Source organism: Oncorhynchus masou, chromosome 17, assembly GCF_036934945.1.
Source record: "Oncorhynchus masou masou isolate Uvic2021 chromosome 17, UVic_Omas_1.1, whole genome shotgun sequence".
Lineage (NCBI taxonomy): Eukaryota > Metazoa > Chordata > Actinopteri > Salmoniformes > Salmonidae > Oncorhynchus > Oncorhynchus masou.
This window is the reverse complement of record NC_088228.1, coordinates 32,405,462-32,427,880: the sequence shown is the minus strand read 5'-3', so window position 1 is coordinate 32,427,880 and position 22,419 is coordinate 32,405,462. Positions and strand designations below refer to the sequence as shown.

The 22,419-nt window shown below is 44.6% G+C and overlaps 1 protein-coding gene across 2 annotated transcripts in view; it reads left to right on the top strand.

Annotated features, from left to right (window-relative positions):
* The window catches only part of LOC135558867 (NPC intracellular cholesterol transporter 1-like), a 28,893-nt gene extending 10,680 nt beyond the window's left edge, over positions 1 to 18,213 (top strand). For both annotated transcript variants that reach the window (XM_064993053.1, XM_064993052.1), the window contains exons 2-25: positions 2,953 to 3,081; positions 3,234 to 3,340; positions 3,522 to 3,685; positions 5,053 to 5,220; positions 5,421 to 5,670; positions 5,772 to 5,854; positions 6,054 to 6,424; positions 6,807 to 7,033; positions 7,308 to 7,408; positions 7,863 to 7,965; positions 8,085 to 8,274; positions 8,443 to 8,625; positions 8,747 to 8,861; positions 9,090 to 9,217; positions 9,724 to 9,858; positions 9,977 to 10,066; positions 10,197 to 10,387; positions 11,749 to 11,864; positions 12,279 to 12,408; positions 12,654 to 12,839; positions 14,415 to 14,646; positions 14,867 to 14,980; positions 16,056 to 16,218; positions 16,913 to 18,213. In XM_064993053.1, the coding sequence (XP_064849125.1) occupies positions 2,953 to 3,081; positions 3,234 to 3,340; positions 3,522 to 3,685; positions 5,053 to 5,220; positions 5,421 to 5,670; positions 5,772 to 5,854; positions 6,054 to 6,424; positions 6,807 to 7,033; positions 7,308 to 7,408; positions 7,863 to 7,965; positions 8,085 to 8,274; positions 8,443 to 8,625; positions 8,747 to 8,861; positions 9,090 to 9,217; positions 9,724 to 9,858; positions 9,977 to 10,066; positions 10,197 to 10,387; positions 11,749 to 11,864; positions 12,279 to 12,408; positions 12,654 to 12,839; positions 14,415 to 14,646; positions 14,867 to 14,980; positions 16,056 to 16,218; positions 16,913 to 16,995 (3,759 nt within the window). In that variant the 3' untranslated portion in view covers positions 16,996 to 18,213. The remainder of the gene's footprint in view (positions 1 to 2,952; positions 3,082 to 3,233; positions 3,341 to 3,521; positions 3,686 to 5,052; positions 5,221 to 5,420; positions 5,671 to 5,771; positions 5,855 to 6,053; positions 6,425 to 6,806; positions 7,034 to 7,307; positions 7,409 to 7,862; positions 7,966 to 8,084; positions 8,275 to 8,442; positions 8,626 to 8,746; positions 8,862 to 9,089; positions 9,218 to 9,723; positions 9,859 to 9,976; positions 10,067 to 10,196; positions 10,388 to 11,748; positions 11,865 to 12,278; positions 12,409 to 12,653; positions 12,840 to 14,414; positions 14,647 to 14,866; positions 14,981 to 16,055; positions 16,219 to 16,912) is intronic.
* The last annotated feature ends 4,206 nt before the right edge of the window (positions 18,214 to 22,419 follow it).

Below are 22,419 nucleotides of genomic sequence, written 5' to 3'. Positions count from 1 at the left end.
AATATTTGGCTTGTCACCAAAAGCACTCTAAAACTTTTACAGATGCACAATCGAGAGCATCCTGTTGGGCTGTATCACCGCCTGGTACGGCAACTGCTCTGCCCAGAACCGTAAGGCTCTCCAGAGGGTAGTGAGGTCTGCACAACGCATCACCGGGGGCAAACTAACTGCCTTCCAGGACACCTACACCACCCGATGTCACAGGAAGGCCATAAAGATCATCAAGGACAACAACACCCCGAGCCACTGCCTGTTAACGTCCACTATTATCCAGAAGGTGAGGTCAGTACAGGTGCATCAAAGCAGGGGCCGAGAGACTGAAAAACAGCTTCTATCTCAAGGCCATCAGACTGTTAAAACAGCCTCACTAACATTGAGTGGCTGCTGCCAACATACTGACTCAACTCCATCCACTTTAATAATGGAAAAATGTATCTAAAAAAGGTATCACTAGCCACTTTAAACAATGCCCCTTAATATAATGTTTACATACCCTACATTACTCATCACATATGTATATACTGTACTATACCATCTACTGCATCTTGCCTATGCCGTTCTGTACCATCACTCATTCATATATCTTTATGTACATATTCTTCATCCCTTTACACTTGTGTGTGTATAAGGTAGTTGTTGTGAAATTGTTAGGTTAGATTACTCGTTGGTTATTACTGCGTTGTCGGAACTAGAAGCACAAGCATGTCTGCTAACCATGTGTATGTGACAAATACAATTTGATATGATTTGATAGGCCATTGCAGTTTGCTTTAGTTATGTTGTGCCCATTAGGAACTGAATGGTAAATGATGACTGTAGCCGGTGGCCACGCCTACTTGGGCATAATGTTTTATCATGGTAGGATAGCATCCACATGAATGCAGAAGTGTTCAGCAATGTCTTCTATTCTTACTTACAAAAAAGGGACTCCAAAATGACAAACGACATTCACCATTCAGTTCCTATTGGACAAATCACAACCAAAACAAACCGCAAGTGCATCCAACAAGTTTGTAAGTCTGCAGCTTGATGTAGTCATGCAAGGAATATGAGCTCAAATATTAATACTCAAATACTAATCTTTTGACTACTTTAATACACTATTTGGCCGAAGTGAATTTGTCAAAATGCTTCTTCAAATGGGGAATTGCCTACATGAAGTGCTTTTATTACTAAATGTTAAAATGGATTTGTATGAAAATACCCTCAAATAAAAGTTGACATTCTGTACTGTCACCTAATAAACTCAGCAAAAAACAGAAACGTCCCTTTTTCAAGACCCTGTCTTTCAAAGATAATTTGTAAAAATCCAAATAACGTCACAGATCTTCAGTGTAAAGGGTTTGAACACGGTTTCCCATGCTTGTTCAATGAACCATAAACAATTAATGAACATGCACCTGTGGAACGGTTGTTAAGACACTAACAGCTTACAGACGGTAGGCAATTAAGGTCACAGTTATGAAGACTTAGAAAACTAAAGAGGCTATTCTATACTCTGAAAAACACCAAAAGAAAGATACCCAGGATCCCTGCTCATCTGCGTGAACGTGCCTTAGGCATGCTGCAAGGAGGCATGAGGACTGCAGATGTGGCCAGGGCAATAAATTGCAACGTCAGTACTGTGACAGTGCTACAGGGAGACAGGACGGATAGCTGATTGTCCTCGCAGTGGCAGACCACATGTAACAACACCTACACAGGATCGATACATCCGACCATCACACCTGCAGCACAGGTACAGGATGGCAACAACAACTGCCCGAGTTACACCAGGAATGCACAATCCCTCCATCAGTGCTCAGACTGTCCGCGATAGGCTGAGAGGCTGGACTGAGGGCTTGTAGGCCTGTTGTAAGGCAGATCCTCACCAGACATCACCATTGCCTATGGGCACAAAAACCCACCATCGCTGGACCAGACAGGACTGGCAAAAAGTGGTCTTCACTGGCAAGTCGTGGTTTTGTCTCACCAGGGGTGATGGTCAGTTTCGCGTTTATCGTCGAAAGAATGAGCGTTACACCGAGGCCTGTACTCTTGAGCGGGATTGATTTGGAGGTGGAAGGTCTGGTCTGGGGCGGTGTGTCACAGCATCATCGGACTGAGCTTGTTGTCATTGCAGGTAATCTCAACGCTGTGCGTTACAGGGAAGACATCCTCCTCCCTCATGTGGTACCCTTCCTGCAGGCTCATCCTGACATGATCCTCCAGCATGACAATGCCACCAGCCATACTGCTCATTCTGTGCATGATTTCCTGCAAGACAGGAATGTCAGTGTTCTGCCAATACCAGCGAAGAGCCCGGATCTCAATCCCATTGAGCATGTCTGGGACCTGTTGGATTGGAGGGTGAGGGCTAGGGCCAATCCCCCCAGAAATGTCTGTGAACTTGCAGGTGCCTTGGTGGAAGAGTGGAGTAACATCTCACAGCAAGAACTGGCATATCTGGTGCAGTCCATGAGGGGGAGATGCACTGCAGTACTTAATGCAGCTGGTGGCCACACCAGATACTGACTGTTATTTTTTAGTTTGACAACCCCCCCTTTTTTTCAGGGACACATTATCCAAATTATGTTTGTCACATGCCTGTGGAACTTGTTCAGTTTATGTCTCAGTTGTTGAATCTTGTTATGTTCATACAAATATTTACACATGTTAAGTTTGCTGAAAATAAACGCAGTTGACAGTGAGGACGTTTCTTTTTTGCTGAGTTTATGAGACCTATCTAAAATGCTGGATGGAGTATAGAATCATATGAACGTTTTTTGCTTCACTGTCCAAATACGAAGGGGAGTGTATGTAGCCTACAGAACAGCACATTTAAAGTTCTGATAAGCCAACGAGAATTTCCATCACTTTAGAACTAACGTCTCATGAATCAAGTCCTCTTTGTACACCTCTCACAAGACAAATGTTAAGATTGTTTGTTTTGGTCCCCATATCTCCTCTCAGGTTCAAGCCCAGCACTGTGTGTGGTACGGTGAGTGTGGGGAGTCCGACAAGGTCCCGGGGAAGAAGTACAACTGCAACTATACAGGACCACCTATCCCACTCCCAGCAGAGGGCCATGAGCTGCTCACAGTAAGGTTTTTTTTAAACTGGTTCTCTTATGTTTTCATTAAACTTCTGAAATTACACTTGACTCCAATTTTAATGTTCTCACATGTTTTACTTGGAACAAAACCAGGTTAGGTCATCTGAATGATCCCTGTTCTTGTTTTGTGTGTGTGTAGGAGCTGTGTCCAGGCTATGACTATGGGAACCAGAGTCTGTGCTGTGATGTCCAGCAGCTCCTGACTCTTCAAGGGAGCCTTCAACTTCCCCTACAGTTCCTCTCTCGGTACGCACCATAGTCTTTGCAAAAATAACTTTGTCATTCCATGTGCCATACTTGGACATACTCCCGTAATGGCTATGATTTGGTCTAGCGAGATGCCTTTGCAGTAAGGTAGCTTTGTTGATATGTTGTCAACTCTGTCAATCTAAAGTTCCCTGACTCTCTCTGGGTTCTCCGTCTCCAGATGCCCAGCCTGTTTCTTCAACCTGATGAACCTGTTCTGTGAGCTAACCTGCAGCCCCCGCCAGAGTCTGTTCGTGAACGGCACCCAGTTCACTAATGACACAGCTGCCAACAAGACCAATGTGGTGGAAGTCCAGTACTACATTGGACAGACATTTGCCAATGGTAAGGGGGCACATTGCCTGGTCCTTTAGACTGGGGCGGCAGGTAGCCTAATGGTTAGAGCTTTGCACCAGTAACCAAAAGGTTGCTAGATCGAATCCCCTAGCTGACATGGTAAGAATCTGTCGTTCTGTCCTCTGAATCCACCGTTCCTAGGCTGTCATTGTAAATATGAATTTGTTCTTAACTGACTTGCCTAGTTAAATAAACATTTTAAAAATACAAATCTGTTAATGCTTTCTTGCCAACTCCTATGGTCATTGTCCAGGTGACCAGGTGGCGAATCGCATCTCTGCATGTCTGGCAGACATATCAGTGTGGATGACGGATCACCACCTCAAGCTGAACCTCGGCAAGACGGAGCTGCTCTTCCTCCCGGGGAAGGACTGCCCGTTCCATGATCTCGCCATCACGGTTGACAACTCCATTGTGTCCTCCTCCCAGAGCGCTAAGAACCTTGGCGTGATCCTGGACAACACCCTGTCGTTCTCAACCAACATCATGGCGGTGGCCCGTTCCTGTAGGTTCATGCTCTACAACATCCGCAGAGTACGACCCTGCCTCACACAGGAAGCGGCGCAGGTCCTAATCCAGGCACTCCTGGATTACTGCAACTCGCTGTTGGCTGGGCTCCCTGCCTGTGCCATTAAACCCCTACAACTCATCCAGAACGCCGCAGCCCGTCTGTTCAACCTTCCCAAGTTCTCTCACGTCACCCCACTCCTCCGCTCTCTCCACTGGCTTCCAGTTGAATCGCATCCGCTACAAGACCATGGTGCTTGCCTACGGAGCTGTGAGGGGAACGGCACCGCAGTACCTCCAGGCTCTGATCAGGCCCTACACCCAAGCAAGGGCACTGCGTTCATCCACTTCTGGCCTGCTCGCCTCCCTACCATTGAGGAAGTACAGTTCCCGCTCAGCCCAGTCAAAACTGTTCGCTGCTCTGGCCCCCCAATGGTGGAACAAACTCCCTCGGAGTCAATCACCACCTTCCGGAGTGAAACCCCACCTCTTCAAGGAATACCTAGGATAGGAGTAATCCTTCTCACCACCCCCCCCTTAATGACTTAGATGCACTATTGTAAAGTGGCTGTTCCACTGGATGTCAGAAGGTGAATTCACCAATTTGTAAGTCGCTCTGGATAAGAGCGTCTGCTAAATGACTTAAATGTAAATGTAAAATTGTCCATAGGAGTTGGCAAGACTGCAAACAGATTAGTTGGCAGATCAGGTCACAGTTTGAGAGTTTGAGAGTGGAAGAGTGGAAATATATAGTCACTTCCATTGGCTAGCACTGTTGTTGACATAATGCTACAGATATCAGTCAGTCCCAAGGTGTATAATGTAATTTTGGTCCTCTCTCTTGGCAGCCATGTATAATGCTTGTCAGGATGTCCAGGCCCCCTCCATTAACGTGAAGGCCTTGTCACTGCTCTGTGGTAAGGGCGCCAGTGACTGCAACGCCACCAACTGGATCGAGTACATGTTCGACATCAACAATGGACAGAGTCCCTTCCCCATCATCCCTATATTCTCCGGTAAGATGCACAATACAGAATATGTGCCATTTACAACGAAAGGGCATCTGTCTCCACAAGTATTCATACTTATTTCAGTTAAGGATGACATTAGTCTCTGTTTAAAACAGCACAAGAACATTCACCTGGAGTCAAATTGGTACAGCTCACATTTTATTTTTCAATAACTCCACATCCTCTGACTATCCCCACCTCTCCAGACGTGCCAGTGTCCGGTATGATCCCCATGAACAACAAGACATACGGCTGTACGGAGGGTCTGGAGGATGGCTCTGGGCCATGCTCCTGCCAGGACTGTAGCCAGGCCTGTGGCCCCCAGCCTGTCCCTCCGCCCCTGCTTCCGCCATGGACCATTCTGGGCATTGACGCCATGGTGGTCATCATGTGGATCTCTTATGTGGCCTTCCTCCTCATCTTCATTGGAGCCGTGATCGGAGCCTGGTGCTACAGGCAAGGACCGACACATATTATGACCTGACTGGCACAAGTCTGAAGCAGTGTTTTCCTAAGATGTATCTAATCGTGCTGTTTTTTCTTCTTTTCTCTTACAGAAAAAGGACAATTGAGTCGGAGTATGGTCCCATTTTGGACAGCAATAACCCTCCCTGTCTGAACAATGACAACATTGACCAAGGTTCGGTGCTGCATATCAATCAAGTCTTTGTGCAGCACTTACCCTGTTTTACTTAACTTTCTGGACTCCAAGCTATTAAAGTATCTACATACAACGGTGCCAAATCATCCCAAAATGCAGTAAAATTCTCAACAACAAAAAACTCCCATTTTCTACCTGACCGTTAACTCCTTCCCTCATCTCTCGCTCTGTGTCACAGTGGACGCGTCGTGTGGTGAGATGCTGGGCGAGCGCTTCGAGAGCTCCCTGCGTTCCCTCTTCGCCCGCTGGGGCTCGTTCTGCGTACAGCAGCCCCTCGTGGTCATCCTAGGCAGCCTGGCCGTAGTGGCCGCCTGCTCAGGGGGCCTGGTCTACATGAAGATCACCACGGACCCCGTGGAGCTATGGTCCTCTCCCAGCAGCCAGGCCAGGCAGGAGAAGGACTACTTCGACAGCCACTTCGGACCCTTCTTCAGGGCAGAGCAGCTCATCATCACCACCACGCTGCAGTCAGAATCCATCTACTCCCCGAACCCCGCGGGGGCTGATGTGCCCTTCGGAGCCCCCCTGGACAAGGATGTCCTCCACCAGGTGGGTTAGTTGGAGGAACTGGGCTGGGGGGGGGGGTTGATGGATTGAGGTGTGATTAAAATGTTCAGATGGAATTGTTGTAGCATTTAGAATCGGATTATGGGTTGTGGACATTTTGGTTCAAGCTGAGTAGGGTTACCTCTAGGATTTCTTTCAGCAGCTGAAACCCTGGATCAGTGACCTTAGTTATAATCTTTGGCTCCCGCCTCTGCTAAATTAGTATATGGGAAACGATGCTGTGTCAAGAATATATCCGCTGTATTGTTGATCAAGTGTGGAGTCTCTTCAGGAAGACCTACAGTAATTGGTCTTTGCCTTAGTTCTAATGTGACATTTTATAGTTTTTGTTTTTCACAAATTTTAACACAATCTCTTATCTCAGGTATTGGATCTCCAGACGGACATAGAAAACATAGTGGCTTTATACGGGGACCAGAAAGTGACCTTAAAGGATATCTGCTTGGCCCCGCTGGCCCCCTTCAATGACAACTGCACCATCCTCAGTGTTCTCAACTACTTCCAGAACAGCCACGAACAGCTGGACCATAGCGTAGGCGATGAGTTCTATGTCTACGCCGACTACCACACACACTTCCTCTACTGCGTCAGGTGAGTGGCCCTCAGAACACTTTCTCTAGTGACATCTGCACCTGGGGAATGCTACAGAACTCATGAGATTGTACCAGTTGCCAGTTCCTCTCCAACTCGAATCATTCACATTGAAAGATTGGTTCTGATATTGCACATTGTAAAATGGTTTTCTTGCGCTTCATTTTCCTTCAGCAGGTATATACTCATAGCTGTGTATGGTGAACAGTTAGTCTTAGATTTGTGTATATTACCTCCGTTATTAAATAATTCTGTCTGTCTCTCCTGTGTGTAGTGCCCCAGCATCACTCAACGACACCAACAAGCTCCATGATCCCTGCCTGGGCACCTACGGAGGCCCTGTCTTCCCCTGGCTGGTCCTGGGAGGCTATGATGGTGAGTAGGGATACGTTAACATCATCACACAAAGAAATAGAATCTAGAATTAGTCCGTGGGAAATATATCTTCTTTTTTTTCAATGTTGTACTGGGTTTTTTTCCCTATGGGTGTGTGTGAGTGTATTGTATGTGTTTTTATGTTTTTAAATTAGGAAAACGTGTCTGCTACAAAAGGCTAAACCTTATTGCTTAACTCCTGTATATAATCACAAATGTTTTATTATGCAGAGATAGCTATGCAAAGATAGTTATTTGGTCACTGACCTTGTAGAGTCGGGTTTAATGAGCTAACTCGGACTGTTTGCAACTTTGAATCTGTGTCTTGGAACATCCTTCAGGCTCTTTGATATTGATTTTACTATTGTTTACTGTGTTTTTTTTTGTATTGAACTTTGTCAACACAAATTCCCTGACCGTGGCACTTTTTTTGCATCTTGTTCTCTCACCCCAGCCACCAACTACAACAACGCCACAGCTCTAGTGATCACGTTCCCTGTCAACAACTACCATAACGACAGCATCAATCTTGGAAAAGCTCTGGCCTGGGAGAAGGAGTGAGCAAAACAAATGTTTCAGATGCTAGTGTATATACTAAAGCAATTTCACATTTCAGTCAGATTTGGTTTTGTGCCATGAGTTGCCATTTTGGAGTAACACATCCCTCCATTTCCAGATTCATCCTTTTCCTGAAGAACTACAGCAACCCCAACCTGACCATCTCCTTCAACTCTGAGAGGAGCATCGAGGACGAGATCAACCGCGAGAGCGAAAGTGACCTCAGCACCGTCGTGGTCAGCTACGTTATCATGTTCGTCTACATCTCCCTGGCGTTAGGACATATCCACAGCTTCAGGAGGGTGCTGGTTAGTAGTAATAGTTTATTTAATAACGTGTTTTGCCGACATCTCCCTGACTCAATAGTTTAGGTCTTTGTCTCACTCAAAAGAGAGGTCAAGCGCCTGTTCCTAACATTGTCTCCTGCAAGGTTCTGATTCTGAATGACTAACCCTCTGTCGTTGTTTTCTGCCCAGGTGGACTCTAAGATCTCCCTGGGCATAGCAGGTATCGTGATAGTGCTGAGCTCAGTGGCCTGTTCTCTGGGCATCTTCAGCTATGCTGGCATCCCTCTCACCCTCATCGTCATCGAGGTCATCCCCTTCCTGGTGCTGGCTGTTGGCGTCGACAACATCTTCATCGTTGTCCAAACTTACCAGGTACGTGTATGTATGTGTACATTATGTGTATGTAACGGCATGTATATGGTCACTGTCGAACTCTGTAATAGCAGTAATGAATGAATTTATTGATCACCATGTGTGATGCGTTGTTGTACAGAGGGATGAGCGGATGCCTCAGGAGGAGCTGCACCAGCAGATAGGCCGTATCCTAGGAGACGTGGCTCCCAGCATGCTCCTCTCCTCCTTTTCTGAGACGGTGGCTTTCTTCCTGGGTATGAGAATGACCTGTAACCTTCAGTCACCTAACACCTCTCGTGTTTACACACTACTTGGCTACATTATAGAACAATCAAACGTATTGTATAAGGCAGTATGTGAATACTTGAAGACGTCAACTAGGTCATTCCCATGGATTTCCGTATTGACTGCAAATTTGTGTAACGACAAGCTTGAGTCTGGAGCTCTGATGTCAGTGGGTTACCTACCTTTTTCCTGTCCAGGGGCCCTGTCCACTATGCCAGCGGTGCGGACCTTCTCCCTGTTTGCTGGGCTGGCTGTGTTCATTGACTTCTTGCTACAGATCAGCTGCTTCATTAGCCTGCTGGGCTTGGATGCCAAGAGACAGGAGGTAAGGAGGGCTGGGCTGGTATGGGGGTAGTGTAGGGCTTGGTTAAGGGTTGGGGATGACTTCTTGCTACAGATCAGCTGCTTTGTCAGCCTGCTGGGCCTGGACGCCAAGAGGCAGGAGGTGAGGACGGCTGGGGAATAAACTAAATGTTTCCACACTGCATTTGCTTCTCCTGTGAGAAGACTGGTGATGACTCACAGGGGTAGGCTTGGCATGCTAAACAGTAGCTGTCAGCATTCTGTGTCACTATTTGCTAACTCCCTGTTTCATTACCATGTTATTCCCAGCTAAGCATGAGCGTCACGGTTACAGCCCACTTCAAGTGAGCAGTGCACTGCTGTCACATTTAACAGAGCGAGACACAAGTTATCTAATTAGGAAGTACATTCTGAACACCTGTTTTTAAAATGTTATACTGATTGGGTCCTTGGGGCCTTATTCAGGATTTCCGGGTTAAGTCAACATCATTCTCTTGCGCTTCAAGAATTTAGACGTTGTTTTTCCAGGGGAATCGTCTGGACATTGTGTGCTGTGTGAAGCTGCCAGTTGGCCAGGAGGAGAGGACAGATGGCTTCCTCTTCCACTTCTTCAAGAAGGTCTACGCCCCCTTCATCCTTAAAGAGTGGGTCAGACCCATTGTGGTGAGTGCTGATGCTCAGATTTAAATGTACAATAGAGTCAGCGTTCAAACCAACATGTTTTGTAAACAGTTAGCCACTAAACTTCCATAGTGTATCTTTAACAACTTCTCTCGGACAGGTGGCTGTTTTTGTGGGGATGTTGTCCTTCAGTATCGCTGTCACCAATAAGGTAGAGATTGGACTGGACCAGAAGCTCTCTATGCCTGATGTAAGTATGTCTAGTATGTCTAACCAACCACACCAGCCTCACTCCATGTGCTATTGATAATCGGTCTTCTCTTTTGATGCGTGGGATAATGTCAGACATTTTGTCTCGTGTTGAATCTCCTATCCAATAGGACTCGTACGTGCTGGACTACTTTAAGAACCTGAGTGAGTACCTCCACACGGGTCCTCCGGTCTACTTCGTGGTGGAGGACGGCCATGACTACCTGAGTCTGGAGGGCCAGAACTCTGTGTGTGGAGGGGTGGGCTGCAGCAACAACTCTCTGGTCCAACAGGTCTACGCAGCATCTCTCATCAGCAACTAGTGAGTGAAGCAACAGCAACCTCTCCCCACTTCTTTCACCTTTGGGGTGCATGTTGAAATCACTAGTATGATGTGAAATCAGTCGGGATTTAACAGGGAGACTAGAACTCTGGTTTTGAACTCGCTGACAAACAATGCTGGGATTCGCGACACCCGCAATAATATGTGTATGCGACCAATAAAATGTGATTTAATTACTTGACAAAGTCATATTACATATTACTTGTTACATGAAACAAAACCACCCACCACTGCTGTGCTTGGCCAAAGAGCTCTATTTTCATATCGTCCAACAAATGTTAATGCCTGAAGTTTTCTAAACTGCATTGGCACCTGGATAGGAACCGGTGCATTGGTCAGATGACATGAAAATAGAGCTCTTAGGCCACGCTCACCAGTGGTGGGTTTGGTGTCAAAAGAAGGATGAATATGCTGAAAATGACCTCATGCCTACTGTAAAATATGGTGGTGGATCTTTGACGTTATGTTATTTTTTGTCCACTGGGGCCATTGTCAAGGTCAACAGCATGATGAACTTTACCTAGTACCAGGATATTTTAGCCAAAAAACCTGGTTGCCTCTGACAGGAGGCTGAAACTTGGCCACAAGGGGATCTTCCAGCAAGAGAAGGCTATGGACTTCTCAGTCTCCGGACTTGAACCCCATTGAAAACCTGTGGTTTGAATTAAAGAGGGCAGTCCTTAAGCACAGACGGTGGATATCAAGTATCTGGAAAGATTCTGTATGGAGGAATGGTCTAAGATCCCTCCCAATGTGTTCTACAATCTCATGAAACATTTTTGAAAAAGGCTCCGTGCTGTTATCCTCGCAAGGGGAGGGTGCCAGAGTATTGAAAACAGGGGTGCCAATAATTTTGACCCCTTATCTCCTTGAGAGAAAAAAATATGACTTTTAAACAAAATCACTTTCTGTGAGCATTTGTACTAGTATTTAAATAAGATAATTTCATCCTTCAAAATCCAGCCGCCAGTGCTGGTTAGACCTCTGCATAGAGATGGATAACTAGAGGGCGCCCTTGGCACTAGATGGTGAATCCCTATGGGGTTTGTTATCACATAAGCGATCAATGGCACAGCTTTCACACAGAGGTGAAATATTTTCGGTAATTGACGTGCACATTACTTGAAAAAGCAACTGTTATTCCTCCAAATTTTAAAAAGTAATGCGTTACATTACTCCGTTACTCATAAAAGTAATATCATTACATAACGTGTTACTTTTGTAACGCATTACCCCAACACTGCTGACAAATACCTTTCTTGTTTGGAGGTATGTAAGACTTTCTTGAATGTCTTCCAATAGAAAAGGATCTAGTCATCTCAATGTAATTCTCCCCTCAGCACCACTATAGGATTCAACCCGTCGTCGTGGCTGGATGACTACTTTGACTGGGTGAAGCCTCAGTCCTCCTGCTGTAGATATTACAACTCTTCTGGGGCCTTCTGCAATGCCTCAGGTAACACACACACACACACACACACACACACACACACACACACACCTGCTGTAGATATTACCACTCCTCTGGCTCCTTCTGCAATGCTTCAGGCACCAACGTTAAACCATTATCCAATATGCCAGTAACACACTGCTCTGATCAGGTCACACACTCTCTTTAGTCTCTTCCAACGGCTTCTGGGCAAAGCAAGTCTACACGTTCAGGACAACTCTTAACACGTCTTAACAATGTCTCACTCGCATCCTGATTTTGAAGACACCGGCTACATTCCGATATCAAGCTGTTGCGAAACGGTGCCATTATGAAGTATTGCTTTTAGTCAATGAGACAGTATATTTGAAGGGCTTTTTCTTTGTAATTGCGTGTTAGAAATGTTGCATTGAAGTACCTACATTTGTCTACTTTCATCAGTGGTGGACACGTTGTGTGTGCACTGCCGCCCCATGACCCCCAGTGGGAAGCTGAGGCCCATCGAGCAGGACTTCATGAAGTTCCTCCCCATGTTTTTGTCAGACAACCCCAACGTCAAGTGTGGGAAAGGGTAATGGTTGTTTCTCTATGGCAATGAAGGCATTGTAGTTCATAGTTGAGTGTGTATCGAGACCTATTGACTGGTTGCATTTCATGCTTTTACCTTGATGTAGTTTACACTTCTTTTTTTTTTGCTTCTCACTGATGGCGTTGAACTCTTACATTGAGATTCAATCATTCCGTAAAGGAATTGTCATTTGTTTGAACTGACTTGACTCTGTATTTGCTTCTAACGTGGTCTTTGTGGTCCTGCAGTGGTCACGCGGCCTACAGTTCAGCTGTGGTCCTAAAGGGGAACGACACATCTGTGGGGGCCACCTACTTCATGACCTACCACACCATCCTCAAGGACTCCCCTGACTTCATAGATGCCATGAAGATGGCCCGCGTCCTGGCTGACAACATCACAAGCGCCATGGGCCACAAAGTCTTCCCCTACAGGTAAACTATGGTATCAAACACATCAAATACGCCGTTTCCATGTGGTTGAAACCACTCGATTGACCATTCCAGCCATTTTTATGACCCCGCCCTCCCCTCAGCAGCCTCCACTGCCTCACATGTTGTGAAACAAAGCGTGAGACTTTTCCCGCGAAGGGTTCGTGTTACTGGGTTAGCTGGTGATATAAGTCACTGGTTATTTTTGCCCTCACAAGAAGAGAAATATAGTCACAACTCACTAGTGAGATAGATACGCCCTGAACTCGCCCATTCTGAGTTCCTGATATTCGAGCTAAATAGAACCGCTCTGAAAAGCTGTTAAATTGTGTGGCCCAGGTCTTTGTTCCTCAAAATAACCATAAAAGGTGAAGTAAGTCAGTCATAAATAAACACACACTCATAACATAGATTGTTCTCCATCTTTTTTCTTTTCTTATACATCCAACTTTTATGCCCCCCCCTGTTTACTACACATCCTGTTTTAAGGGTTCAAGAGGGGTTGTATAGTACATGTAAACACTGCATGTAAGTAAGATGCACGTATTTTGTCCTGTCAAAGTACTGCCCTTCTGTTTTTTTGTTTGTTTTGCTTCTGGGTCAAAGTGCCTTGAGTTGCCACACTAGGGACCTTTTTAAGTTTGAACCTTTTTTTTAAGTACATCATTCACAACATGTCATTGTCTACATATACTGTACTGGAATTCTGTTGCAAAATCTGAATTTGTTGAAACTTCAAATCAAATGTATTTATATAGCCCTTCATACATCAGCTGATATCTCAAAGTGCTGTACAGAAACCCAGCCTAAAACCCCAAACAGCAAGCAATGCAGGTGTAGAAGCACGGTGGTTAGTAAAAACTCCCTAGAAAGGCCAAAACCTAGGAAGAAACCTAGAGAGGAACCAGGCTATGTGGGGTGGCCAGTCCTCTTCTGGCTGTGCCTGTTAGAGATTATAACAGAATATGGCCAAGATGTTCAAATGTTCATAAATGACCAGCATGGTCGAATAATAATAAGGCAGAACAGTTGAAACTGGAGCAGCAGCACGGCCAGGTGGACTGGGGACAGCAAGGAGTCTTCATGTCAGGTAGTCCTGGGGCATGGTCCTAGGGCTCAGGTCCTCCGAGAAAGAGAGAGGAGGAGAGAATTAGAGAACGCACACTTAGATTCACACAGGACACCAAATTGGACAGGAGAAGTACTCCAGATATAACAAACTGACCCCAGCCCCCCGACACATAAACTACTGCAGCATAAATACTGGAGACTGAGACAGGAGGGGTCAGGAGACACTCTGGCCCCATCCGAGGACACCCCCGGACAGGGCCAAACAGGAAGGATATAACCCCACCCACTTTGCCAAAGCACAGCCCCCACACCACTAGAGGGATATCTTCAACCACCAACCTACCATCCTGAGACAAAGCTGAGTATAGCCCGCAAAGATCTCCGCCATGGCACAACCCAAGGGGGGGCACCAACCCAGACAGGATGACCACATCAGTGAATCAACCCACTCAGGTGACGCACCCCTTAAATTGTACTTAAATTGTAACTGTCGTTTTCCCTCTCCAGCGTGTTCTACGTGTTCTACGAGCAGTATCTGACCATTGTCTACGACACGGTCTTCCAGCTGGGCGTGTCGCTGGCGGCCATCTTTGCGGTGACCACGGTGCTGCTGGGCTTTGAGCTGTGGTCAGGAGTGCTGGTCAGCATCACCATTGCCATGATCCTGGTCAACATGTTCGGGGTCATGTGGCTCTGGGACATTAGCCTCAACGCTGTGTCCCTCGTCAACCTTGTCATGGTGAGAGAATGAACATGCTGATATTTTTTATATATAAATCCAAAATTATGTCTTCCTATAATTTGACATTTCTGGGTAGTTTTGGTAGTTATTTCTAAATGATATGTTTTGACCAGAAAGGAGGATGAAGAACACTCCTTGTTGTGAACGCAGCCCAGGATCTCTGGTGTATTCATTGTGTGTGTGTGTGTGTGTGTGTGTGTGTGTGTGTGTGTTGCAGAGCTGTGGTATCTCTGTGGAGTTCTGCAGTCACATAGTGAGGGCTTTCTCCATCAGTGTGAAGAGTACCAGGGTGGAAAGGGCTGAAGAAGCTCTGGCCCACATGGGCAGCTCAGTAAGTAGATCTCTACTCTTGTGGTTCAACCCACACTAGCCCACTTTGTGCTGTGTTCATGGAAACGGCACACTGTCTGAATATGTGTTTCAAAAAAGCATGTAGCTCATCCTTTGCCCGAGGATTGTCTGTTCTATCAGTAATCTGACATGTAAAAAATTGTACGGAGTGGCTGCAGATCCAACATTTTGGGGATCAGGCTACTCAGGCGACCGGTCATGGTGCTCCTTTAATAAAGTTAGATCAAAGGTGAATCGATGTCTGTAAGATCACACAATGATAGTGTTCTACATAACAGAACTGAATATGATAGTATAATGTACTGTATAATGTTACTGTAAGAGAAAAACACCACTGCGTTTTTCTCTCTTGTGGCCAAAACTCAAGTGCGCGCTACAGGTCAAAATAGGCTATATACAGTTGAACACCATCTGCTCTGCATTTCGTTCACTCCATTCAAAACGACACTGTAGGCTACTTTGAAGCCTCTTTGAAACTACACTGTATAACTCAAGGAGATCAAAATGCATATCACCATGTAACTGATTGAGATCAATTGTTTGCTATGCAGAATGAGGCTGCATGGACGTTTCACGGGTTAAACTGAACGAATGATCATGCGCGGTTGAATGCGATGGTGTTTTTGTCTTAAAGTAACGTTATATTATTCTATTATATTGGGTTCTGTTATGTAGAATACTGTGATCATTGTGTGGTCCTGCAGACACGGATTCCGTTTTGATCTGACTTTATTAATCGGGCACCGTTCCTCTGAGTAGCCTGTTCTCTGCGAGTAAAGTAGAGAATGTAGGCTGCACGTGCGCAGAAGCTTCGGGAAGGATCTTTGAGTGCAGAAGACTAAAGATCCCCCCAAAAAAAAAATGGCTCTGCAGCAGCAAAGGAGGGGGAAAAACTGTGTGAAATTGAATTCTTGGCTTGAATGGAATATCTAGGAAAGTAGAAATCACTTGATTTGTTTGGCTCCGTTTTTTGAACCTGGTTATTGATTTCATTTTTGACTGCAGGGAATGCTGAGCACCAGAATGGAACTAAACCATGGTTCCTCTTCTCCCAGGTGTTCAGTGGGATCACTCTGACTAAGTTTGGAGGCATCCTGATCCTGGCTCTGTCCAAGTCCCAGATCTTCCAGATCTTCTACTTCCGCATGTACCTGGCCATGGTGCTGCTGGGGGCCACCCACGGACTCATCTTCCTCCCTGTGCTGCTCAGCTATGCAGGTATGCATAGGGTGACTTCTCAATTGGGCAAAAGTCCATTTTCTAAACTCACCATGTGTAGGAGAGTACCACTTTGATAATAAGTGAATGGAGGCTCCTCCCTTCGATAGCCTCTCCCCCCCCCCCCTGAGGAATCTCATAATTATCGTACCGGCACCCTATCATGGAAGAGTTTTGAAATTCGTCACACCCTCTGAATCAGCTGTTGTTTTCTTGAAGAAAAGCGTGCACACATTTCAAAACGATACGATACTTATCTACATGTCTGGCACAACCAGCTACATTTCCTTTTACCACTTTACACATCTTATTTGGGGATTCCTCTGGAAACATAATTTGCATGATGACGCGCAGGTGAAGAATATGTCTCATTTCATAAGAGTAAAATTGTTTCCTTTTCAGGATGGAGGAGTCGAGCAAAATCAATTAAGATTCTCCCAGTGCGTGTGTATGCGCGTGTGTGTGTGTGTGTAAATGTGTTGCCTTTCACAGCAAATATAATATGCATCACATTATAGCACCTCTATGTAAGCTCACTAAAGCTCACTGTGTGGTGTCTCATCTTACTTAATACCAGTTTGTCTTTATGTCAATGTTTACACTGCATGGAACGAGGATAAGGTTGCCTCCCAAAAGTTTTAAACGATTTCACCATTGGAAAAATTACACAATCTGTCGGTCTCTCTTCCCTCAGGTCCTTCGGTAAACAAAGCCAAGGTGTTTGCAGCCAACAAGCGCTATGCCGGCACAGAAAGGGAGCACCGCCTCAACTTCTAGAGGCTCTGTGGGGCAAAGAGCAGGACAATGATGATTTTGAACTAACTAACCTTTCTGTCCTGGTCTGGGAGAGACTGTGTGGGGTGACGCAGCGTGACGGAGGTAGCAGTTTCTATGATTTCTGACACGCACTCACAATGCAGGGATGCAACTCAGGAATAACTGTTGGGTGTCTCTGAGGCCTCTCACACTTTATTTAATTCTTAAGGGCAATTCTGGGTAGTTTTCATTAGGGCACACAGTGGCAAAATGTTTTGCAATGGAAAATGAAAAAAATGGCATTTCTTGTCGACCAGTAGTCTTTCCCTGTCTTTGTCTGTCTGGTGCCTAATGAACACCACTGATTTCAGTAACCTAGAATAGCCCCCTAATGTAACATTAGCAGCAATAGGATGATATACTGTTTGAATATCGGAAAAACTTAAACCCCCATAAACCTCTAGTTTACATCTTATGACCTTACTCTTTATTTTCTCTTGAGGACCAGCTATTCTTTAACCAGACAGTGTTTTTGGGGGGGATTAGCTAAGCAGAATATGTAAAGAGAATGATAATATATGCAAAAGATTACTTCTCTGAGAAGACAAAAAAGTTTGATATGACGAATCATTTATGTATACTGTAATGTAACTAATAATGAAACCAAATAATGTTTAAAGATACAGTTAACCTGGTATACATTCCAGGTGTTCCACACATAGAAAAATAATTACTATAATTCTGTAATTTTGTTTCAATGGTTCCACAGTTACTGAAAAACTTGACCAGCTTGATATGAGGCAACTTTTATTAACGTTATTATAATATTGTGTGACAATATGTATTCCTGTATAGCCAAGGGTCAATATTCACAGTGACGATCTAGGACCATGGACACCTTGTCCATATAATGATAAATGAAAAGGCAAAACTGATCCAAGATCTGTAAATAAGAGCTCAGTCTGTAAGTACATTATACTAGGCTTGGTCTGGCTTCACATCTTGCAGTAATGTTTTCGCTTACAGTTAGGGCTGTGCCCAGTTGTCTGTAGTACCTCAGAATGTAGGGTTGAGCAAAGATATTAAATAATATTATTGTTATTATGGGGCAGCCAGGGGCTCGAGATGTTTGTTACAGACATGCTTGTTGACAATGCTGCGCATTGGCAATAGAAAGAAGCACAATGTTGTAATATGGTAACCATGTCTTGAATAAATCTTAATGTTTTAACATTTTAATGTGTGGACTGTATTGCAGCTCGGTATTGACAGATTTAAATCTGATTTGCAATATAATCTTATTGGTATATTGGTACACCACTATAGATTTGCTTAATTTGGTCAAATAAAATAAAAAATAAATTACTAACTAATATCTCACGTGTTCCTTATTTTGAGTAACCTAAATGCACTAATCAAAAATATAAACACAATGTATTGTATTAGTCCCATGTTTCATGAGCTGAAATAAAATATCCCAGAAATTTGCCATATGCACAAAAAGCTTATTTTGCTCAAATTCTGTGCACAAATTTGTTTACATCCCTGTTCGTGACGATTTCTCCTTTGCCAAAATAATCCATTCACCTGACAGGTGTGGCGCATAAAGAAGCTGATGAAATGTCATGATCATTACACAGGTGCATCTTGTGCTGGGGACAATAAAAGACCACTCTAAAATATAAAGTTTTGTCGCACAATGACACAGACGTCTCAAGTTTTGAATGAGCATGCAATTGGCATGCTGAGTGCAGGAATGTCCACTAGAGCTGTTGCCACAGATATCTATGTTACTTTCTCTACCTTAAGCCACCTCCAATGTCTTCTTAGAGAATTTTGCAGTATATCCAACCTGTCTCATAACCGCAGACCACGTGTATGGCGTTGTGTGGGCGAGCGGTTTGCTGATGTCAACAATGTGAACAGAATGCCCCATGGTGGGGTTATGGTTTGGGCAGACATATGCTATGGACAAAGAACACAATTGCATTTTATTGATGGCAATTTGAATGCACAGCGATACCGTGACGAGATCCTGAGGCCCATTGTCACGACATTCATCCGCCACCATCACCGCATGTTTCAGCACGGCCCCATGTCGCAAGGATCTGTACACAATTCCTGGAAGCTGCAAATGTCCCAGTTCTTCCATGGTCTGCATTACTCACCAGACATGTCACCCATTGAGCATGTTTGGAATGTACGACTGCATGTTCCAGTTCCTGACAATATTCGGGAACTTCGCACAGCCATTGAAGGAGTGCTTCATCATTCCACAGGCCACAATCAACAGCCTGATCAACTCTATGAGAAGGAGATGTGTATAACGCTGCATGAGGCAAATGGTGGTCACATCAGATACTGACTGGTTTTCTGACCCACGGCCCCTACTTTTTTTTCTTTTTTTAAGCCGTCTATTCCCAGTCATTTGAAGTCCATAGATTAGGGCCTAATTTATTTCAATTTACTGATTTTGTTATATGAACTGTAACTCAGTAAAATCTTTCAAATTGTTGCATGTTGCATTCAGTATACATGTTCAGAAGGAACCGCATGGTTGAAGGGGGTTATGTAAAAAGAGACCACATTGTGGCGCCAGATACCACAGTAGAGCTAGTTGTATGCTGCATGGAACTACTCCTGACTGTTAGTGTTGACTTATTTTTCAGTAATCTGTATGGCTATTGTCGCTGTTATACAATATTTCTTCATCAGATGGGTGTGGTCTAACTTGCTAGTTTCGATACCTTACATTTACTGACAATTTGAAGGCTCACGTTTTGTTTTCACTGCCTTGTGGTTGAGACATGAATATTGACAGATATTTTTTTTGTGCTTTTTAAAACCAACCATTTGTAACAATATGAACGTCTAAACTTCACCCACAGTGCGTGCACTTCCACATCGAAAATGATATCCTAATAGAAAATCATCTGCCAAACCGAGAAGGACTGACGCCTCTCTGGCCGAGCCTTGCAGCCTTGTTGTCACACAAAATGCCACTTCATCATTTATTCATCCGTTTTCTCTTTCAGTGTTTGGGCTGTTCTTTTGAATCTGTCAGAGAGAGATTAAAATATTAATTTCCCCCTGGTTTGGGCTGTGTAGGGAACAGGACAGAGGAGGAGAGGGGAACACACGAGAGTTGAACGGGGGAGGAGGAGAATCGAGGTTCTTGTGTTATGTAAGTCCTGTGTGGCTCACCTCTCCCTGGACCCAGCACCTGACCCAGCTCACGCACATCTGAGCCCCAGTACTTAACCCCAGACCGGCTACAGCTTAGTGCAGACAACACAGCTGTCGCTGTAGCAGACAATGCTGTTAAATGAATAATATGGTTGTAATGTACAGCTGATTTGCCATTGCTGATATTTCATTCAGCTGGTTTTCAACTGAGTTGCAAATCACATACCAGACATTAGGCTTTGCATTAATATATTTAAATCCTTTATTTGAGTTTATTTGAATAGAGACACACTGAATTATTGAAAGTCATTTACACCATGCTTTTCCTTGTTTTCAGCATCAGTCCCTCAATGAGCTTTACAAGTTGAGAATGTGAATATCGCCGTGAAACAAGGTAATGTTTTATGAACAGCAACCGTACAGTATACTGTACGATCTCTCAGGTGCAAGGTTGCTGTGTCCTGTGGGCATTCAAGTACAGCATTTCCCATTCATTCCGATTGTTGACAATATCTCCAGATTTACACGGTTATCAAAACGCCAAGGTAAGCCTACACGAAAATGAATGGTGAAAAAAACTAACGGAACCCTTTCCCTGTTTTGACTGCTAGGTTTGATGACTCATACTATGGTACTCTAGTGCACCATTGTTTTAACGGAACAAAATGGTTACCAAAAGGCAATATAGAAAATGTGGGACGAAAAGGCAGCAGCTCACTAAACTAAAGCAAGTTATGTCAAATGTTCTACTGGCACAGAGAGGGAGAAGACTTACTGTCCAGCAACAGTTACCATACAAGCTGTAGACCTGGTGCATTATTCCTCTCTGCTGTGAGGTCACTTTGCTTGACGTGCTTTGCCGTGACATCTTATTGGCACAATGACATGTTGTATGCTTACCAAAACCTTTACTCAAGCAACACACATCACATGAGTATAATAAGAGCAGACAAAGGATCAGCTCCTGCTGTCTCTCGCTAGTCGCCTACCAGGAATCCAAAGCAAATTCTGCAAACGCCTCCACATCTCTCAAAGCTGGTTCGTGAAAGCACACGTGCTTCTTGTCAACACCTTACACCTAGCAAGTCATTGAGTTGCATTATTTGCTGCCAACGCTATCGTAGAGGTTCAAATTCAGGCCACTGGCTGTATTTTCTACTTGAGACATTGGACTGAATCACTTTAAAGGGTCCATTAATGAGTAAGGTGAGAGAGGCATTTAATGACCTGTTGTTTTGAGTCACTGGTTATCTGTTAGAGCCGGACTCAGTTGATGCCAAAATAGACTAAGTGGTAAAAAAAAAAAGTAATTTAGCAGACCCTCTTATTCAGAGCGACTGTTTCAGAGCTGAAGGACACTTTGACAGATTTTCGACCTCGTCGGCTCGGACATTCAAACCAGTATACTTTCAGTTACTGGCCCAACACTCTTAGGTTACCCGCCGCCCAGTGGGACGAGAGAATCATCTCAGACATGCAGAGGATCAGATTCACAAACAAGTCCAACTGCAGGGCTGCCTGGGGCCTGTTCAGGGGGATGTACATTTACAGAACGTTTACATAGAAGTGTATCTCTAAATAGCCCACCCAATCTACCTACCTCATCCCCATACTGTATTTTATTTACTTTTCTGCTCTTTTGCACACCAGTATCTCTACTTGCACATCGTCATCTGCTCATTTATCACTCCAGTGTTAATCTGCTAAATTGTAATGATTCGCTCCTATGGCCTATTTATTGCCTACCTCCTCATGCCTTTTGCACACAATGTATATAGACTTTCTTTTTTCTACTGTGTTTGTTATTGGCTTGTTTATTGTTTACTCCATATGTAACTCTGTGTTGGTTGTCTGTGTCACACTGCTTTGCTTTATCTTGGCCAGGTCGCAGTTGTAAATGATAACTTTTTCTCAACTAGCCTACCTGGTTAAATAAAGGTGAAATAAAATGTCTGTCAGCTAGATAGAATGAATTGAGCTGACACAATTTCCTATCTGCAACATACAAAATTCACAACATTTACATCACTGACTGAATACAGTGCCCCACTCCCCGCTGACCAGACAAACAGCCAACCAGGGAGTCCCTCTCCCACTGACAGCCGCAACACGCCACACAACACCCACCATTCAGTTCCCACCATTCCCAACATTCACTTCCTTGTTTACAAATGTGGTGGGCCCAGCAGTGACCTGGGTTGAAAACCCCTGAGTCACAGCATCAAGGGGGGGGGAACTGCCTTTTCAGCCATATTGTTA